The sequence below is a fragment of the Mastacembelus armatus genome, chromosome 22, assembly GCF_900324485.2.
Source record: "Mastacembelus armatus chromosome 22, fMasArm1.2, whole genome shotgun sequence".
In the NCBI taxonomy this organism is placed as follows: Eukaryota; Metazoa; Chordata; class Actinopteri; order Synbranchiformes; family Mastacembelidae; genus Mastacembelus; species Mastacembelus armatus.
This window is the reverse complement of record NC_046654.1, coordinates 12356125-12377585: the sequence shown is the minus strand read 5'-3', so window position 1 is coordinate 12377585 and position 21461 is coordinate 12356125. Positions and strand designations below refer to the sequence as shown.

The 21461-nt window shown below is 42.6% G+C and overlaps 2 protein-coding genes across 3 annotated transcripts in view; one reads left to right on the top strand and one right to left on the bottom strand.

The window, feature by feature from the left end:
* The window catches only part of LOC113129067 (formin-1), a 46234-nt gene extending 31575 nt beyond the window's left edge, over positions 1-14659 (bottom strand). The window contains exons 1-4 of one of the 2 annotated variants that reach the window (XM_026304796.1): positions 14582-14659; positions 11996-13665; positions 5725-5885; positions 911-1028 (exon numbers count right to left, since the gene is read on the bottom strand). In XM_026304796.1, coding sequence (XP_026160581.1) covers positions 911-1028; positions 5725-5885; positions 11996-13562 — 1846 coding nt within the window. In that variant the 5' untranslated portion in view covers positions 13563-13665; positions 14582-14659. Of the gene's footprint in view, positions 1-910; positions 1029-1156; positions 3573-5724; positions 5886-11995; positions 13666-14581 lie in introns of those variants that run through there. The other variant, XM_026304788.1, reaches the window with a different exon arrangement.
* A 2243-nt stretch (positions 14660-16902) lies between these two features.
* LOC113129727 (ryanodine receptor 3-like) overlaps positions 16903-21461 on the top strand; it is a 28957-nt gene continuing 24398 nt past the window's right edge. The window contains exon 1 of the mRNA XM_026305794.1: positions 16903-17000. Coding sequence (XP_026161579.1) covers positions 16953-17000 — 48 coding nt within the window. The 5' untranslated portion in view covers positions 16903-16952. The remainder of the gene's footprint in view (positions 17001-21461) is intronic.

Below are 21461 nucleotides of genomic sequence, written 5' to 3'. Positions count from 1 at the left end.
TATTATTTGTAAGCTCATAAAATATTTTGATCTTTCGTGTTGTTGCTTCAATGTTAGCGACAAACTGCCAAATACACTGTACCTATATAATGTACAGCACAATGTCATTGCCTCTTTATACAGATTCTTCAGCAGCTTTCAGTTTATTTTGGATTAGATTATGTTTTGATTTTTATATTTGCGTAACTAGTTAGTTCAAGAAAATCACCTGTTCACGGCAGATGATCGTGTATCCACAATCCATAGATTTGTTATTATAAGTTACACTTAGTTTGGACAGGAGCAAAGGCCAATAAAAGAGCTTTATTTTATTAAAAAAAAAACAAACACTTAAATAATCCACATTTGTGAGTCTTAATCTATTTTGAGGGATGAAGTTGCACCACACAGAATATTAAGCAGCTGTTGCATCTCTGTTGCAACAGTTTTAGCTAGAACATAAATAGAAAGCTTTGTGTGTGCTCTGAATCCTGTTTGTCTGCCATTAGACCTTTAGAGCATAAGAAGGTGTGCTGCCCAGAGCACATTTTGATTTCATGATTTTTACCCCTACTAACGTGCACACGCTCCCTTGTGATGCCTGCACAGCTTCACTTTGTTCTTAAATGGATTTAGAAAATGTCTTACACCCTGCGCAGCTAGCTCTGCATTATTAGTCAGAGATTTAGAGTAAAGTGTAAGTACTCAAGGGCTTAATTATGGTGGCTCTAGTTGTGTTTCTATGTTTTATTGTTGAGATTTAATCAAGGACAAACATCCTAATAAAAGATTCTGATACGTCCACTGGTCCTTGTCCAAAAGTCAAGTGTGAGGTGTGTCTGCTTGACTGACATAATCCTCTGTTAGGATTCCTGATCTTAGACACAAATACAGGCAACAGTGTCTAAAGCAACAAGCCTGAGGTTCTTACCTGCCTCTGTGTACTTGAGCCCCACCTTCTCTTCCTCATCTTTAGGTTTGGGTGGGGGCCACACAGCCTGCAGACGCCCTGGGGTTCGGTCCTCACTGTCTGGGGATGTCACCTCTGTCTGTGAAAAGAAAACATGGAATAACATGAGCAAGCAAGTGTGTAATGGAGTAATACTGATACTCTGCCTTAGGGCCGCACTTTATCTCAGGTCTTAAATGGACTTAAATGAAGAATGTGGTTACATACATTAGCCTCTGTGGGACTTTTAACTTCCTTGCTTCCTTTGGAGGATCTCTCAAAAATTGACCTAAGATTTTCCTTGTCGTTCTTGATTTTCTTTTTTACCGTCTCCAGATCCAACTCTTCAGATTTTTCTTTTTTAAGAGTTTTGGGGCCAAAAATGTTCTTGAAGGTTTCATAGGCCAGGTCTGAGGTTTTCTTTTTTTCCGGTGTGGATGTAGGAGTTTCTGGGCTTGGAGATTTCTCTCCTGTAGCCTCTTCTCCATTCTCAGACTCTTTATTGCTTTGTTGGGAATCAGCATCTTGTTTGTCATCTGACTTTTTGTTCTCCTCATTATTGTTGATATTAAGCAGATGACTGAGCTGCCCCATTACAATGCTTTTAGTTTCTGAAACAGGCTTAGGCTCTGTGTGTTTTTTGACTGGAGTGACTATCTTCTGCTCAGGCAAGAGCTTGGCCTTGTTTACTGTCTTCTTTAGGCTGAGCAGGGCCAGGTCAGCATCCTTCTCCCTCTGCTTGATCTCTGACACCGTCTCCCTATCTTCACCCACTGCTCCTTTCTTTAGCACTCGCAACCCACTGAAGAGAGCTGGCATCTGGAAGGAAGGAGGTGAGGAGAGTGTTGCAGACTTGGACGGGGAAGAGGAGGTGGAGGAGGAAGAAGAGGAAGCTGCAGATGATGCGGGAGGCGGTGTTTTAGTTTCAGATGTCTTTGGAGTGGACTCAAAAGAAGGACTGATACTTGGCTGAATGTCACTCAGGGGCTCTTTAGGGTGATATGACGGCAACATAGATTTCTCCAAACCTGAATTTGTTACATTGTCAGAATGTAACTCCTCCTCTGGACTGGAGGATGACTGGACTGACACTTCAGGAGTCTTAGGGCTAGAGGGAACCAACGTGGACACTTGGCTGGAATGAGGTTCCTCACGTGCCTCCTCAGCCTCAGCCCTTTGCTCATGTGTCTCCTCCTTTTGTGTACTATCTAAGTCCCCAGTCGGCTTTAATGGAGAGGTCATAGTACAGTCAGTACTTCCAGCTTCTGAAGCAGGATACTCAGAAATGATGGAGGGAACAGGCTGAGAACAATCTATGCCAGCATACTCACTGTTCTCGTCTACATTTTTGCTACTGTTCTCTCTTGTACCCAGTGTTTCTGTATCCACAGACACTGTGGTGGTGCTCTCCTTGCTCTCCTTGGGAGGGCTGTCTTCTATGTGTTTGGAAAATGATGAAACCACAACTTTCCTAGAGCTAGCTCTGCTAACAAACCTATCTGAGTATAGAATAGCTTCTATGCGGGATCTCTCCTTAAATTTGTGTGTTCTAAACACAGGCACATACTCAGTGGTATCTTCATCAACACTGTCCCCTGTATTACTGTCCTCCTCAGGAAGGATGGGCTCCTTGGTTCTGTGGAGCTTCTCTGACAGACTAGTGCTGCTGTGGGAGTTTGCCTCATCTTCTGTGTCACTGTATGTTTCTACCCAAGTGACATGGACCAGATCTTCGTCAACTGAGGATCTAACTCTTGCTTTAGTGTTATTGCAAGTTCCCAATGATTCTGCCTTTGGCCTTGTATCATGGAAAGCAGCCTCATCATGCTGAGAGAAATCCTTCCTCTCTTCCATTTGGTTTTCACTGTTCATAGTTCGACCGCCTTCAGGAAAGGGACTCTCACCATCTGACAGCTCCTTGAAAGACGTGAGCACGGCTGATTCGGCATCAGAAGGGGCAGACCGATCCTGGGTGAAGAAACCACTAAAGACATTCAGTAAAGAACTGTCAGGTTGCTTCCCCTGCTCCTCTGAGATATTACCTCTATGCTCCATTTTTGTTCAAAGGGCTCACACCAACTGTGAGCAAAGTGAGGAAACCCAAAAAGCAAAACCAGCTCTAGCCAAGTGTCCACTGAAAATGTCACAAAAAGTTCATCTCATCGCCTCCATTTATCCAAGCTGCTCCGGTTCCACCTCTGTGGTTGAGAACAAAAGCCCTTTGTGTGGAAAAATCTCTCCAGCTCCTCTTACCTTCTCCACAAGTGCACCAACAGTAACAACACTGATCCTGATTAGTGACACACAAACAACCTATAGTAGTCTTTTATTATATGGCATAAAGACTACTACTGGTTGTATGTCGTCAGAAGTACAGTTCAGTCTCTACTGTGTGAGAAAGATTCCCATGACGCTACAAGTGAATTCAAGCTGTTCAGTGGCTGGAAACATGTCTTGCTGTAATCTCCCTGGGAGAGCAGGAGTCGCTGAGTCCACCTGCCTTTCACAAAGCGATTCCAAGTTGAGCGGTATTTTCCATAAAGTTCAGTGTTATCCTTCTCTGTGTGGGGCCCATGACTGAGTTGTTCTTCTAGTAGGTGTCAGTCGTCTTTAAAAAGTGTTACTGTTTACATGAAAGCCGTGTGTGCTGTCGTGTGAGGAAAAAAAAACAAAAACCTCATGCTGGGGAAAAAAAAAAAGTGTCTTACTAGTCTACCCAGTCTGGGGACGCCTCCCTTCAGGTCCCTCCCTTCTTGGGAGGGGACCTGGAGAGTCCAGCACTACAGGTGTCTGATTACCTCTGCTCACTTCCGTATAATGGCTGTCGAGGTAACAGAGTAAACACAGAGAGGGAGTGAGCCTGTGGTCAGGTGGAGAGCTGCAGTGGTCCAGTAAACCAGCATTGCACAATAAAGCAGTGAGCTACAGCTAAATAGGTTTTAAGATGTGGTCATTAGGCAGTCTGCTTATAGCTAGCACTCAGACACACAGGGCTGGATTCAGGTGGGAAAAATGACAGATTCAGATTCACCTACCTGAAGCACGGAGGTCAACATTCTTCATATACTAAACACTGACAGTTTTGATTCAAACTGGAACTTTGGTTCCGAGGACAGTGTTACTATGGGAGTGTATAAAGTTTGGAAAGTGCAGTTAACATTAGCTATATATTACAAACCAATAACAGGCAACCTAGGTAGGAAAGGGAATATAGCTTTTACGAGAACATTGTTCAGCTATCTGTAAAGCTTGTCTTACATTTAATCCGCTCTACATTTTGACAGAGTTTAGTGTTAAAGTCAGGGGAAACAGTTTGGAAAAGCATTTTTCAAACTGTGATTGCCCTTTCTGAATGAATTACTTCTGGCTGCCTGAGCACAGTCTCAGCTGGGCCTACCAGTGGGCACACTTAAAAAAGACTCATGCCTTATAAATGTCTTCATCCACTTTTTTATGCCAACCCTAGTTAAACAAGAAAAGTGGGTAAATTGAGGGAATGGAAATTTTTCAAGACCGATAATGGAAGAACAAATGAACCCAGTGAAAGGACTGCATGAATAATAGTAGCATATGTTAATGTGATGACTTAATATGACAATTATTTTTTAATCTTAAGGAGAAAGAAATACAATTTTTCATTCCATTTCCCTAGGACTGGAGGTGATTTATTTTACTCAAGTCACAAACCTTAAGGGGGCTTCTGTGGTTGAAAGAGTAGTGGTATTTCATAGAACCTCATTCAATCCCTCACAGGTTGCAGTAGAAAGAGGCCCACTAACAGATGTGATGTCAGCTGACATCTGGTGCATTAGTGAAATGATTCATTTACGTTTCTTATCACAGAAACACTACAGAGGTACTTTATCAATCGGCCGTGCAACTTTACCAAATCTAACTTACAGAATTTGGATTGTGCCATCATCCCCTTCCCTTTGTGTATTCAATTTCTACAACTCACTGAAAAAAAAAAATCTTGCACAATAAATGTATGCTTTTTTTTTTTAAATAGGAAAACAGATGACGGTGGCAATGAAGCTATTCCACAGCCAAGTATGTGAGATGGCCAACAGTGTAATTCTGTAAATGATTACCTTTAGACTGGTATGTCAACTGATTCTAATCACAGTCAGGCCAGTTATTGTGTCTTAGGAAAAAATATGCATGACTTGTGCTCATACACTACCCGCCTAAAAACCGCACCCAGTAATCGGCTTCATCTGCTTCAGGAATGAGCGCCCTTGCCAGATTACATGACTTACAGAATTGGAAATGGATTTTCACTTTGTTCTGTCAGATGAATGCAGTTTCCTTAATTGTGCTACTTACCAGCATAATTAAAGTCCACAAACACATAGCACACATTGTATTCTCTGCTGTAGACTATTTTTGGGGAACATGCATACAGTACAGAAAGATTACAGAACCCACATGCTGAGTGGTAAAAATATCTTGTGTTCTTCTGCCCACACTAATTGCTCTCTAAGGTCTACACCATCTCAAAAAAGGACTTAAAATGGTCCCAGACTACCAGAAAGGGTGTGATTTTTCTGTCTCTGCTCTTAAGGCAAGAGGTTTGAGTGGAATGATCTCAGTCAGCTTTGGCTACAGAGAAGAATCCATGACCTGTTAATCCATCTCTAAGAGTTCATGATCACATGGTTAAATGCGTGATCGTCCCACAAGGGGGAGAAAAATAAAAAAGTGCCATGGTACACTGCTCTGTGTGTGAAAATATGCATTACAGCTTTTTTCTTTTTAAATCTTTGCTTGTGGTGTTCATGTTTTAGGGCACTCACCGTGCACTCCAGCTTGGGATAGTAGGGCGTGTCCCCAATGATGTCATCCTCGGGTGGTGTAATACGTAGGAAGTCCAGGTGATCAGGGCGTGTAGCACAAGAAAGGGGTTCCTGAGAGTCATCCAGCATCCAAATATCATCCTGACGCAAGAGTGATTCCTCTGTGTAAACACACAAACAAACACACACAGCCACAGGGGAATTATTGCTGCATATTGTGCAAGAAATGAACGCACGGAAGAACACAACACCATAACAGGTGCAATCATGGGTGGCTAAATAAGCACAGACTGATGCAGATAGTATTTCTGTACGATGGGTGATAAAAATTGTAGAAAACAGGTATCACAATCTTCCAGCATCAAACAGGCAGCATGAGAGACCCCTGTTCAGCTGCAGGCTTCAGGGCACACAGCTATTTTTATCTGCACTTAGCTGTGGCCGATCCCTTCATCAACACCCCCACCAGAAAGCCACACCGATCCATTAAAGAAGAATGGCTGGTATCAGAAACATACACCGCAGCCTAATATTGACTTGCATTCAAGTCAATGACTTGTTCACTGTCACAGAGCCATGACGCTGCATTGCTCAGCACAAACGCTACTGTAAAGGAAATTGCAGAAAGAGGTGTGTGATTTGTGTGAGCACACGTGTTCCAAGTCCCTGAAAGAGAGGAAATACATAGCTTCACCTTAAATTAGATTGACCAGGCACTCACATACACTGTGTAATTAAATACCATAGGCAAACACTGTATAGGACACCAAACAATGTAAGGACTGCTTAGAAATTTAGGCTAGAATTACATAAAATGTTAATTCAATAGGACCTCCCCCCTGCCCCTCCTCCTCTCTGTGCTGTTTCTGCTGCATTATGCTGAGCAGGCAGGACTACGTCTGTGCATTTCTGAGCACCTGGGCTTTAATATTTACTGCTCACTGACACAATGCAGACACAGCCTGAACATGCATAACCTTCCTCATGTTTTATGCCCTGAAGAAATCACATGGTGTTAACTTCAGGAACTAGGCTTAGTGCCAACACAGGGAAAAAGCACAATTTCAGAGAAAGGAGGCAGGGAGAGTGAGGTGAAAAGACAAGAAGGAAGAGAAGACAATACACTTAGGGGGGAGGGTACACATCTCAAAGCCTGATGTCCCGAATGTCCTCTAGCTGTAAGATGACACCTTGGACTGTTTGGGCAGAATCATGAGCTCAAGAGTGAGAAATGAACATCACCTCCTGTTCAGTGAGATGTTACAATATCCCATAACCTCAGCAGGTAGTGAGTATCCTTGAACAAGGCATGTAGAATTACTGTACAGATGCTGAGCAGCCACTTCTAAGGACTTGGAAGTCCCCTTCAATAGATCCCCAGAGTCTCAGTCTCAGGCAAAAGCTTTAAATTCACACACACACACAAACACACACACACACACGCACAACATCAAGTTGGGAGGTTTTACTTAAAGAATGGAAGCATTGAAATTCAGCTTCTGTATTCTACCACAATCAGTCATTATGAGACAGCAGCAATGCCTGTGCTCGCTCCAGTTATCTGGGACTTGGACATCAGGGCAAAAAGTAGGATTAGATTAACAAGTTTTCATTATGATAATGCTGCGCTGCATGTTCCCGCAGTGGGAACTGCTGACTGTATGCTGGGATGGTTCCAAATGCACAGTTAAGCCCAGCCTGGGCTAATGAAAGGAACTACTGATCAGAAACAGCTATAGCTTCACAATTCCTGGTTCATTTGTATGCATAATATTAACTTCCAACAAATTATTAATTATATGAAACGCACAAATAATGGAAACTTGTTATATGTGTTTGTTATGTGGCCTCATGCCTCTCAAAACATTATTCTGTATAATTAAACAAACCTGAAGGACTGGCTTGAGCATATGTGCCTATATTTCAGTCTATTAATTAAAAATGTATAATTCATAGATACTGCCACCATCTGGACAGGGGCAGGAAATGCATGTCTGACTTCCTGTAGTCAAACACACTGCAGTGAAGCCCTGACATCACTGCTCTATGGTAGAAATAAAACACACTACTGCACAACAGTACAGTGTAATAACTGTAAACATATGGAGAAGCAACTCTTAGATGCATTATGTAATGAAGGCATTTGGTTATTGGGCAGTTGATTTGTCACTCAAATGCACACACAGACACACACACACAATGAGCTTAGGTTCACTTCGTCTGGGGACAACTGTGCAGATATTACCATTTAATCTCCCTCCCTGGTGCTCTAAAAGCTGAGCCCGAATCACAGTGTCCATAACTGAGGCAACAGAGGGTGCAGATGGGATAGTGACTTTCTGGTGGATGGCACAGAGTTAGATTTAACAGAAAGGAATGTCTAAGTGGATCATCCCAACCAAAGACGACATCAGTCCAACAAATATTGTCATTTTACATAATACACTTCCCTTTAAATCAGTATTCTTTATACTTCAATAGACACTATGTGATGGTAAAAGCAGGCGTTTCTTTAGACAAACCCTATAGAATATATATGAGTGGGCAGCTGACAGTGTCAGTTGAACAATAAAGTGTTTGGCCTGACAGGTCTGTGTTGTCAGTGGCAATGGATTAATTCACACAGTGGTTACCGCTGATCCAGTGGTCAGAAGAAGCTTTGTAGGCTGTGTATTACAGACAGCTCTAAAACAGACATGAACAGCAATGTTATTCATCACACTCTTAAAAGTGCTGTCTCATTTAGTTTACAAGAAGCAATTAGTGAGGGATTACTGCAGGCTGGACAAGGCAGAAATATCTATACTCTATATAAATACAGAAGTTTCATAAATTAATACAACTCTACCACCTCCCACAGCAATGTGTCCCATTCTTGATAGATGCACTGAAACAGCTTTGTACATGTGACCTATTTTAACCAATAAAAATCTATAATCTCATCATGCAATGTAAAAGATCTGGGCCATGGTGGCAATGTGAGTAGATCTGGCAGCCTTCATCCCCTTCCATCACTAACAGTCAGGAAGGATGATTATAGACTGAAATATAGATCATAACAAAATACAGGATTTATAACCCTGCTTCTTTTCTGCCTGGCATAGCTGTTCTTCCATGCTGGTTTGTTGGTTGTGCATAGCTCTCAGGCTGCCTGATTCACTGACTGCTTTGACTGTCAGTGCTGAGGTCCATGTAAACACAGCTACAAGTGGAAACCCATGGTAGAGTGTTGTGGTGTCCTGAGGCCAAGAGAAAAAATGTAGAATGATGTGATGCTCAGAGTCATTACTCATTTCAAATGCAGCTCTGCAGGCTGATGGGATATACAGAACTGAGGGAAGAGAGAGGAGTGTATTTATTGGGTCTGGCAGGCCAATGACTGGGAGACAGGAAATTTGGTTAACTTAGGTTTCACTGGTGTGTGAATTCAAAACAGTGAGACTAAAAAGTTCTAAAAGCATAAGATGCAATGTAGTTAACATTTACCAAGATGGTAACTTATTAAAGAAGACAAGTTACAGTTTATATGATAAACAACCTTTGTGCTTTGTTTTTGTGTGTAGTGTGCAGCTCAGACCAACAGGGAGAAACAGAGCATAGCTCTCTTAGCCTGATTTGGCAGAAACCACTTCATTATCTGAATAGACCTGGTCTTTGTCTTTACAGGGCAGAACAATTTGGCATGGCAGTGCACTTTGTGTTGAATGACAGCTGGTGTGGAGAGTGAGTTGATTGACTCTGCGCTGATCATTTTCATATGACCTTGTTGGAACATATCAGGTGATCTGATTATACCTACAACATGTCAGACAATAAAAAGGGTAGGGAAGTAAGGAATGAGGGTAAATACAGAGTGATATAGAGGCAGAAATGGCAGGTTCGGTCGATACTTTTTTTTTTTTTTTTTTTAAATAAAGCAAATAATGTCAATACTTTCAGAATAAAATGACTGATGTCCAGATGTAAAAGGAGTTGGTTATTGTAACAAAACAACAGATTGTCATCGCCTGATGCTGTTTTTTTCCTCATACACACCTCATTTAGTAAATACTGTATTTTGTTACACAGACTGCAATACAGGAATATTAGCACATGAAGCAAACAAGAGAAATCGCTGCTACTTCACATTCACCCATTCCCATCTGCATATTCATGCTGATTAATAAGCACAGAGCTTCAATAAGAGAGCACAGATTAAAGAACCCAGATCATAATCAGTTCTACATTAGCAAATCACAAAGCTCTGAGGTTCACACTGACCCATTTAGCCCTTTGCCTGGACCCTGTGATGTTAATTTATCTGTTTACATCTGAAGTGTATTCAGTTATCAAGCAACACAAGCACAATCTAGTACCCAGCTGAGATGTACTGAAATCAACAGAGGGGTTTTACTTGAGATCGAATATATAATTACTGTAGATGGTTAAGCCTTTACTTTTTATAGCATGTGGATGGCATTGTGTGGGCAACAATATACTGTATGTGAATCCTGTTTTCTCAGACTATCACAGACAGTGTTTGGGTTAAAATACCACAAATCCAATGCTCATGAAATTAAAAAAAAAAAAAAAAAAAACACTGACAAATGAGAGAAATGAAAACAAATGTCAACTTTGACATTTCAAAGAACTGTAGACTGAATTAAAGAGTCTAATGCCAAACAACGGACATTTTGCATGTGCAAGTGGATATAAAAGGAGGTATCTGAAAGTGTGGTATCTGTGTGCATGGCAATGTGTGTGTGGACACACAAAAACAATGCCATAGATTAAAATGATCCTCATATGAGTAATAAGTATTTATTCCCATATTGACCAATTAGCTAACTCCATACATCTCAGCACTCATTCTCCCTCTGGTTGTTACTGAAGTAAACACTGGTGGTTGTGCTGGTTGGTGTAGTGCTATTATGCATCAAGTTAAGTAATGTAGTGTCTTTGTAAAAAATACAACATCATATTAAACTAGGGATAAACTGATTAAGACTGACATCTGACTTCATATATCATCCAGGGAATATCAATAAATGACAATCGCTGGAAGGCCACGTGTTTGCTGCTGCAGATTAAAGTCAGTATTGTGTTATAGTGACAGAAAGGGATGTTTACCACATCACAGAATACATAATGCAATAATGATAAGGACATTTCGAAGCATCAGACCAATAACAACAGCATCAACTTGGATTGTGTATTTTGGAGTAATTCCAGGAAAGTGGTAAGAAATTTCCAGTAAAGCCGTATAAACTTAAAACCAATTTAGAAACCTCTTGTTGTGATCAAAAGGCAATAGTGCGCAGGACATGACCAAATGGGCTAAAGAGACAGTGACAAGAAGAAAGTGGTCATTGAGGAAATGTCACTGTGATGTCCCTGAACTGGGTTTATGAGATTATTGTGGCTTTGCAAAAATAATGTGCGTTTTGAGTATTTAAATCAATTCATTCTGTCACTGTGAGAATAGCGTGCCATACACCCAATGACAAAAAGATGAAAACGGTTCTGCCAATAAGGAACTTCTAATCCTTGTGCCTGCTGGGTCCCTGATCCTTTGTCAACCTTCTGTGAACTGGGTAGGATGTGGATTTAAAAGGGGGGGGGGGCAGCAACCGATCTCTCAAAGTCCAAATTGGCAATGCACAGTCAGCACTGTACTCATGAGAACCCTGGTCAGGTTGAACTCTGTGTCAACTTTAAGCCTTTGATCTGGGACACTCCCACTAATCTCTGCCTTCCCTGCAGTGCTGAGAGAGTTAAAATGGATCAGCAGAATTATTCTCAGGACCTGCTTGCCCCTTGTTCAGCTTTGTTGGGTAGTTTTTAATTTGTGGTCATATGTGAAAGCCAAGACAAAAACCCAGCAGTTAAACCCTAACAGGACTAACAAGAGACATTTCACTAAACAATGCCTGGTCTAGTCAGTTTATTAGATAATGGCTGGAGTGACAATGTAAAACCCTGATTGGAAATTGTTTGTCATTTACAATGAGGCAGAGTAATTGCTGGAGCATTTCAACAACAACCTCAGGCAGCATGTCTGACTTACACACACAGACACAGACACACACACACAAATCTCTGTTAAGGCATCATTTTCTTGTTCTGTTTTCAACGTCAATAGAGCCTGATGAAGGGCCTGTTCTGTCAAAAGCTTCATGCTATTGTGATGATAAAAGCACGGGTGTCAACATTTACATCTAAGACAGGGAGCTCCAACATGAATCAGTGTGTTCAAAGTACAGTAGGAGAAGTGTGATTTCTAATAACTCACCTGTTGTTGTTGAGTTGCTGGAGGAATTCCACTTGGAGCTCGGCCGCCTGCTGAGGTTCAGGTCCAGACGTGAAACGGTGCTCTTGTTGCCATTTTTGTCAATGACCTCGGTGAAGAGTTTGGAGTCGTCTGTGTTACTGGAGCTGTCTCGATCAGGATCTACATCCTTATCTGACAGCAAAACAATGCGGTGATTGAGCTGGGGGCTTGCCTGCTTGGAGGACAGAGGGGACAGGACTGGGGACATGCTCTGGAGGCTGTTTGAGGCAGGGAAAGATGTGTTGAAGACGCCAGCGAGTGAAGGTGAGGAGGGGCTCTTTGTGTGGGATTTGGCTGGTGGTGAAGGGTTGACAATGTTGGACAAGGGCAGCCGTAGCCCCTCACAGAGCTGGTTACTTGTCTTTTCTCTAGTGACTCCCAGAGGGTTGTCTTTCTTTGGGGCTTTCCACTCTCCATATTCCTGCTGGCAGCTACTAGTCCCTGGATGTGGCATGGCAGGCCCTGTATGGCTGACATGTTGCACTCTCCCTTTCACATCCTGCACTTTGGCCACAACCTTGAACCCTGTATTCCTCTGGTTGACTTTGCTGTACAGTTGCTGAGCAGTTTTGGCTGCTGATGCATTCTCACATAATGTCTCAACTGGAGAATCAAACCTTTTCACAGGTCGAAGGTTGCTCCCACTTTCCCGTCGTGTTAGACTTTCCATCAGGCTGCAGGAAGACGACTCGTAACTCAGCTCATTGTCATACTCACAGAAGTCATTACAGAAATCCATGTCGGGGTCAAATGCCCGGTTGTCCACAATGAAGTCCCAGCCCTCACGAGCGATCTGGAAGGGTTCCTCCACTGGCAGGATGGGTTTTCTCACTGAACTGACACAGGAGCTTGCTACTTGACTGTCAGATACATGGACAAAGCCCTGGGTACTGGGGATCTGCTCCACTACTGAAGCTGCAGATTCAGACACACTGTTCTGAACACAAGGCTCAACACATGAAGCTCCACTCATAACTTTCATTTTGATCTTACTGTGAAGAAAATCCTCAGCACTGTCATGCTTCTTCCCTCCCAACCTTTTCAGCTTCTTGCTCTTGGACACAGCTTTATTTTGCTCTGGAGACATGGAGAGTGGATAGTTACTGCTGCTGAGACCGGGAGCTCCAAGGTGAACTTCCTGGCTCTCCATATAATCCTGGAGTTTCCCATCCTGGTTACCCATCCTGACTTTGCTGGCACAATCCTTACATAGCGATAAGAGATGTACTAGCAACTGGTGGTGCTCTTTTGCTAGCCAGCAGAGCTCTGCCACAGCCTCCTTTGTTGCTTGCTGGGAATTGAGCAGTTCGCCTGAGGAGTCAGAAGACTGGCCTCTTTGTTCGGACACTGCGAGATCCTGCCTTCCCCAGTCATGGTCATTACCGGCTCTTTCTGAACGAGGGGTGCGGCTCTTGAACTTGAAGGTTGGTGCCCGCCTTCTGGGGAAATACAGGCTGACGTTGCTTAACTCACGAATAGGTGCATACAGGAGCAAGATGGTGTGGGTGCCCTCCATGATGGGTGCCATGTTAATCACTAAAACACTCCGAGTACGTGGTCAGCCCCCTGATAGAGTGACTGGGTCTGGACTGCAGAGGGGGATCTCTGGCTATTCATCACCTGTCCTCATGCTGTCAGTGAGAAAGTAACACAAAGCAATAAAGGTGACTTTGGATCCACAGGATATCCCACTGGAGACTTTTCTTGACTCCAAGATACTTTCTGTATTAATGCATGAGCTCAGGCTTTAAATAAAACATATACTTTAAATTTTTAAGATAAACTGCACAATCTCCCACAGCTCAGGCACTACATTGTGCTTGGATGTCAATGCAGAGCTGGTTTTTAAGCACAATACGAACTGCTTCTTTCCCAGCAGAGGGTCAGCCACAGGCTACCTTCTCTGTCAAACACATTTGTTCATTAAAAAACGCAGGAAAATCCAACATCCCCATGGATTCGGTTTGACAGATTCATTCATACCCCTTTGTTCTTAGCCTTGTCCTATCATCATGCTCCTCTCCTGCATTGTTGTGTAAGTAGATGAAACATTTCTCAACCGTATTTCATCAACAAGCTGCCGCATAAAGACTGCCAGTGTCCCACAAGGCGACGGCACATGCGTAGCCCCATGTTAGACGGCCACCAGAAATGTTTACAAGCAAAACAAGAACACATTTGACTCCTGCTCTAGATGATTCCCCCCCCCCGACATGTCTCAACCTCTCAACTGTTTACATCATAACATGGGCTCCTGTAATCGTGTGTCACCTTGCAGTTTAATCACGAATGCATTTCAGTGCTAAGATGGCAGCATAATTACATTACCCTTCAGGCTTCCCTACTGCAACTAAACTCAGCAAATACTGAAATACAGTTCTGAGAAATGAACATTTCACGTCTAAAAACTCCGCATTGGCCTCATGTCAACCTGAGTCTGTTTGTACCTGTTTGTAGTGAACAAGAGGCTGAAAGTGCGACACCGACAGCTACACCTGCAGCAGGTAAAACGCAGCAGCCTTTGGTAACAGATAAACAGTTTCTTACCCGATTCAGCAGCATGGCAAATATTTCTTCACATCTCAGTGCTGCAGCCAGCCACTGCTCACCGCTGTTCGGCTGAGCTTGTCTGCGGTGACTGACGGGCGTTTGGTCCAATAGGAAAACTCACCGCTGGCTCCCTGTTCTCTGATTGGTGATTTATGATTTAACCTCATCCCGTGTTTTTGAGTCAGTACAGCTGCAGCTCGCAGGTAGGTCCTGTGATGAGGTTGTACACGCAGGGAGATGAGAATATGTGAATGTGCTGTACCTGCTCTGAAGGCCCGAGGTAACGCTGTTTGGTACAAAACAGAGACGTGTGTATCGCTGCTTTACTGTGTAAACTGTTTACTTTTTACTATACTCCAGTTCTTAAGGTGTTTTTGTTTTATTGATTATATATTTGTCTGTGCCAGGGACGTTGTGTTTTTAGTCCAGATGTGTTTGTGTCATAGTGTCATAGTGACATTTTGTCTTCTCCCACTCCCCCTTCATCTGAGATGGTATCTTCCAGCTTCTGATTGGCTTAACACACCTGATCCAGGTAAACAGCTGTGGGTATAGTTGGAAAAAAAATACAGGGCAGCAGCCCCTAAGGACTGGAGTCCCTGCTCCTGCTTGTATATTTTATTTCATTGTCATGTTGAAAGGTAAATGTTGCCATTCAGCAAGTGCAGTCTCTGAAGGGATGGATTAACCAGGTGATGAGCAGTGCCCAGTGTTCAGTATGGAGTTCTGTTCAAAGTGTTCAGGTTTTATCTCAGGTCTTTTACTCAAAGTGACTTTCGTCTGGCAAAAACCTAAACTTCTTCCATTTCACAATCAGTCCGCTGAGCTTAGATATGGTTTTATACCCATGTCATGATCCAAAATTTTTATCTTAGTTCCTTGAAGTTTATGTCTTGTTTTTTCATACTGCAGTGTGAATTGTGGGGCCTTAAAACAAAATGTGTGTGGGCACAATTTGGAGAGCCACAACCAAAAATCTGAATGCTCTGTAAATAAGATATTCAAGTTCCTGATTTTTAAGTTCATACTTTTACAAACGTTTCTAAAACCAAATTTTCACTTTATTATCAGGCGTTACTGAGTACAGATTAATGGACAAAAATTGTAAATGTCATCTATTTAATATCAAATCTACAACACAGTATGCAAAAAGTGAAGTGCTGTAAATACTGTATCCAGTATTTTGCAGCAGTTGCAGTATCTTAAATTAATACCAGAATATAAAAGTAAAAAAATGAGAAACAGAAAGTAGAACATGTGTAGACATACATATATGGAGCACTGACGGCAGAGGGCAGCATTGCATCATTACAGGGGAACACACTTTATTTCCTGTAGCTGTGGAGATGAGCAGGTTTATACTGTATCATGCCAGATGTGCTCAGCCAGTGGTTACCCTGCTATCACTCTAATCCTTACATTACATTTAGCAATTCATTATTGAGTTTAATCTCATTTCCTGTATAATTTAGTGGCTGTTCATCCAATCAAAATCTACATATATTTAAATTGTTAAATATATGTAGAGTAAAATACCGTTTTGTATGGGATGAAATGCGTTCTTCGGTTTTTAACACCCACGTTTATTGATCTCCCCCGCACAGTGGAATAGCGACATCATGGAAAACACCCACCATGTGCAGATCATGTTTTGGAATAAATAAACAATGTGTTTATACTGGAAAATGTTTGCACATAATCCAGTTTAACAATCCCTCGGTGATAAGGGGTTTTGTAAAGAAATATGCGGCCAGTAATGCCAAGCAATGAACATCTTTCTTCTTCTCGTCTTCTCCAAAGTCATCAGTGAATGTGCATCAGTTTCCAGTGCACAGGGATGCAGGTCTGCGGTGCCGCAGCGGCCGTGATGTGCAGAGGGCTGCTGACCATGGTGCTGATCCGGACCTGCACTGGAAACAGCAGCTTCGCTGTACAAACGTCGTAGCGTGTTTTCTGGGCAGGGGTAACTAAGGAGACCAAACAAACCAAACAAACAAACAAACAAAAATCTGCTGTTCATTAGACAGTCAGCTGTCAGCCGCTTAATTAGCACACCTGTGTTTGAACATTGGCGCTTTCACGGTTGCACCGCTGAGGTCCGCCGGTGACGTCGAAGATAAAGACCCCGCTGCTGCGTGTTGGCTTCTCCCGGTTTCCCCGACACACCGGCCCCAGTTGCTCCAGCCCACCGATGCTAACACACACTCCTCCTCTGGGCGGCGAGCGGGGCTTGGGCACAGCGGCTTGACTGACACATGCTGCGGTAGTCTCCCCGCTGAATGGCCGTGGATTAGCTATATATGCTAATATCGACAGGAGAGAGGAGCCAGCGGAGGCTTCGGGAGTCTGAACAGGCTCGTTTGCAGCCATGGCTGATGGTGGAGAAGGAGAGGATGAAATTCAGTTCCTCAGAACTGTAAGTACATTTCCTGCCGCTTGTACTTGCAGCGCTGCTCCGGTGGCTGTGGAAATATGTGTAGCTCTTTTTCATGGTACCTTTTATGTTGGGTTATTGGTGTCGGTTGACCACTTGACCTGCTTCACACATGTTATTTGTATCCTATAACCTTTGATAACCATGCGCCTTCTTGCAGATCTTGTTGGCGGTGATAGTGCCGTATTGTTTTGCGCATCGCTCACTGACAGCTATTGTCTTTTCTGCAGTCTGTCTCAAGAAGTTGACAGCACTGTTTAATTTTCCCTGCCGTGCAAAACTGACATATAATCCACCACAGTAGCGCCTTATTTATTATTTTCTCCTTATTGTCTACAACATGATAAAAAGTTGACGGTGCAAACACCGTGATCCACGTCTTGAAATAACTCTTAGCGTTTAAAGGCTGAATATGTCTTGTAGTATCACTTGAATCCAGAACCAGTACACCTGCTGTGTGATGTCGTGGGAGCCTGGCAGTGTAGGCTGATGGTCCAGACAGTCGCCCCAGGGTTCCTGTGCAGCAACAAAGGTCTAAGCAAATAAACTGAGCCCATTTGATCGTAAATGCAGTGTTGATGCAACCAAACTGGATTTACTAACGCTGTTTTACTTGTTGGACACAGTATTGGATTAATCGGGCTGTAGATTATTTTTTGCTCTTCTTGGCTGTGGTAAAACACACACACACACACACAGACACACACACACACACCCTACAGTGTACATCAACGTGGAAGCTTGAAAATATCTGGCAACAATCACAGTACAGTTTCCACAGCTGACAAAGATAGATGATGACATGATCCACTCATCTATGGTAAAATGCATTGAGAGGCATATCATGTCTGAAAATACACACTGGGCTAGGATAGATGAAGGAGCGAGGAGCTGGAGGTCTTCCAGTTAGACCCTGAGACAGTAGGAGGTGTTTGGTTGCATATCACTGGCACTACTGCTTGTGATTGCCTTTTATTAAGCTGTTTGCAGATGCACAAGCTGCTGTAGTTTGAGGCAAACAGAGCAGACCTAATTTACCAAACAAAATAGGTGTAAAAATGTCAAATGAGATCAACAATGTGAGTCTGTGCAGGTCTGCATTTAGCATAAAGGACACAAGTGACATTTTTATTAAGTCAGTGTTTGTGTTGTGCTGAAATGATTTTCACATCACCAGAAATAGCAGTGATCTTTTAAAAAATGGACCTTCCTTTCACAAAAAGCTGATACTGTACCTCCTCTTTCTGTAGCCCCCCAACCTCTTACACAGTGGTCACACAGGTCACCACATCAGCACGCCTGCCACTCCAAAAAAGAGCTGACATTTCACCACCACTTTTGCTCCTTTGTGGGTTGAACTGAAATGCCACCAATCCATAATCAGGATTTTTTTTTTTTTTTTTAACAGTCAAGCTTCCTAAGAGTTGTAGATTTCGTTTATTTATTTATTTATTGCTTGCTTGACTGGTTCTGTCTGATTTGTCTGATTCACTGTGAACATATTTTACTCCAGCTGTAACCCTGGGAGCAAAAGTGAGATGACATTGACTAATGGTAAACTGCGTGTTGCTTTAAAAAGGGTTTAGCAGCTTGTTGCATCCCTTCAAACAGGGAAGCAGCTGACAGCTGGATGGTCTTGAGATGGAGGGGAGCGCAGCAAGCAAGCTTGGTGTTCATGTGTGTAAAAGTGTGTTTGTGTGTTGAATGCAAATGTGGAGCTGTAGCTGTGTGGTGCAGTCAGGCTGCACCAGACGTGCCACAGCAGAGCACAGTGCAGAAATAATTCATCAGTTCAAGCAAGGCACAGCTGAACTGCACATTGTAGAGGAGCAGAACAGATACACATCGGTACGTACATTCATCCTTGTATGTATGGATCTGCACTATACTCCTGTAGAAAACAATCGCACAAATTGGATACACATATGCCCTTTCAAACATATTCACATACTTGCTCTGAAGTTGCCTTTACAACATATCACATAGTGGCAAACGTTCTTTGAGGGTATGTAAAGCTGTATTTTTGCTGGCATCCAAATGTTGCCTGTTATTGGCGTCAAGGAGCTTGATAAAGCAGTTCACAAACTGCCTTTTCTCTAACAACACAAAGTAATTTCCCTGGAGTGGTAGCAGAAATTACCCCTACTGGACTGCTGCTGGCTATAAAACCAACTCAGTGGGAGGAAAGAGAGGGAAAGAGCAGCGTGGGTAATTTGATGTTACAGGAAGAGGAACGGTGCTGATTGTGAGGCAGGAGGCTCGGAGAAAAGCTTCCCTCCAACTGCTGTTTAATGTCAGAGGGGGCAAGGGGCTACGTGGAGAGTTTAATAAGGCTGCATATTCCACGGGAACAGTGTTTCCTGTTTGGAAATGTCCTCGGATACACCAGCTCTGGCAGCAGTGCCTTGCTAATAAGCCGTATAGTGAATAAAATATCAGCTTATAGTTATGTCGCTGAGGCTGGTCATTATGTAAGAGTAGCTATCTAAATGAATTGCTTGCCTACTGTGTGTTCTGTGATTAGAGCAGATGGGAAGTAGGGGAAGAGGAAGGGGGGATTGGAACAAACTTTTGTTCTAATCTCACTCAGACTTTTTGTTGTAATTCACACAGTACATCCACCCTGACAGAAAGCTGGTTATTAGTAAAAACATGACACAGCATACGATGTGATTATCCACAGACACGTGTGCAGAACCCCTGCTAGGGGAATGTCAAATTCTGGTGATCTATTAGCAGTTTGAGTGGGAGTAGCAACTTTGAAAAGGCCAGACTAGGGCTGTGACTAATGCACTGTGGCAGCACTCGGCTTGTTTATGTGAAGGCACCGGTCTCACTTTGCATCCAGGCGATGACTGTTAAAATAGAAGAAGTAATGTAGTGAGCCAAAACAAGCAGACAAAAAATGTACCACATCAGGACCCCTTCCCTCCCCAAAAAACTGTAAAGCAATAAAGAATTAATTTTTGCTATGCTGTGTGCCCATGGCATCAGTGCCAGAGCTCGCTGCATCCTCACCCACTCATGTCTCTGTGAACACCCTGCTGGGCGTCTCTCACTCTCATTTCTTCTTTGTTGCTGTTTCTCTTTTTTGCTCTGCTTTAGTCTTTTCTTTGTTCCCTTTCGTCATGTTTCCCATTGTCTCACATGCTTTTCACTTTTATCCCATTCTTTTATCTCTCATCTCTATTGCCTCGTATCCTTCTCATAGCCAAACTTTTGAGACAAATTACTGGTGTACTATTGTCAGTGAGTATCAGATGTGTTTCCAGCGCACATCATCTGTGACATCTGTAAATCTTGACTGTATTGATGATTTTTCCCTGCTTGATTTCTGCCGTAAAAACATTGACATGACACAGTAATTCTAAAAGGCTCCATATAAACAGAATTGAAGACGTACAAACCCATAATGCATTGCTCTTTGCAGAAGAACTGTCTGACTGACTTTTCACAAATAAACGTAAAACCACATTTATAACTGACACCACTTAACTGCTATAGGGCTGTAGCAGCTTCCTGCAGCAAAACCAGGCAGTGATGACATGACAGCTGGTTTTTAAGGTTATACAAGGTTTAACATTCATGTAAAGAGTCACACATGGAAAAAAAAAAACACCTTATTCAAAACACTCACCAACAACCTGGACTCTAATGCGCTCTGCAGCCACAGCTGCATCTTTAGCATCTTTTATACATGATTTCTGCCATTGTAAGTGCTGGTCCTGATTGATCTGTAATTGTACGATGTACTGGTCAGGTTCTCATTGACGTGATAATATGTGTATTTGCATGCTGTGTTGTATAGCTTCTGAAGGATGTTACCTGCAGTTTGAAATGGTGATATGAGAGACTCTGGCAGGTTGGGAGGCCGGATCTAACTGCTCCATGCTGGCCCAGAGGCAACCAGAGTTGCTTTTGACCTGCAGTGAGCAGTCAGACATAGATTTTATTTTACTATAAAACCGTATGGAAGCATCTCTAGTTAGATACATCACTGCAGCAGTGCATGAAGAACAAGTTTTTCAGGTTTTTGCTGACATTTTATCACTGCCTGATATAATATATTTCTTGGTTTTTCGTTGTGGCCTAAAATTCTACTTGTTTGTACATGATTTAAGCAAAAGCTCCTAACTTCTTTTTTATATTTGGCTCCTCCTGTTTCTCTGTCACTTGACCTGAGTTTAATTATTAGAGGTAACCATGAAATTATTCCCACTGATGAGAGATGAGTTGAGGACATCATTGTTGCATTCTACTCGACACTAAGGAGGAGAGCTTTAATGTTATTATGATTAGGTCTGCTGTCATTTCATGGTTGAATTAAAAAAGTAATAGCTTAGTTTCATTGGTGATTGAAATGCATTTTTTTAGGATAATGATGCAAATCTGAGGTCAGAGATTCAGTCAGATTTGTAAGGAAGTGATTTCATGAAAATAAAA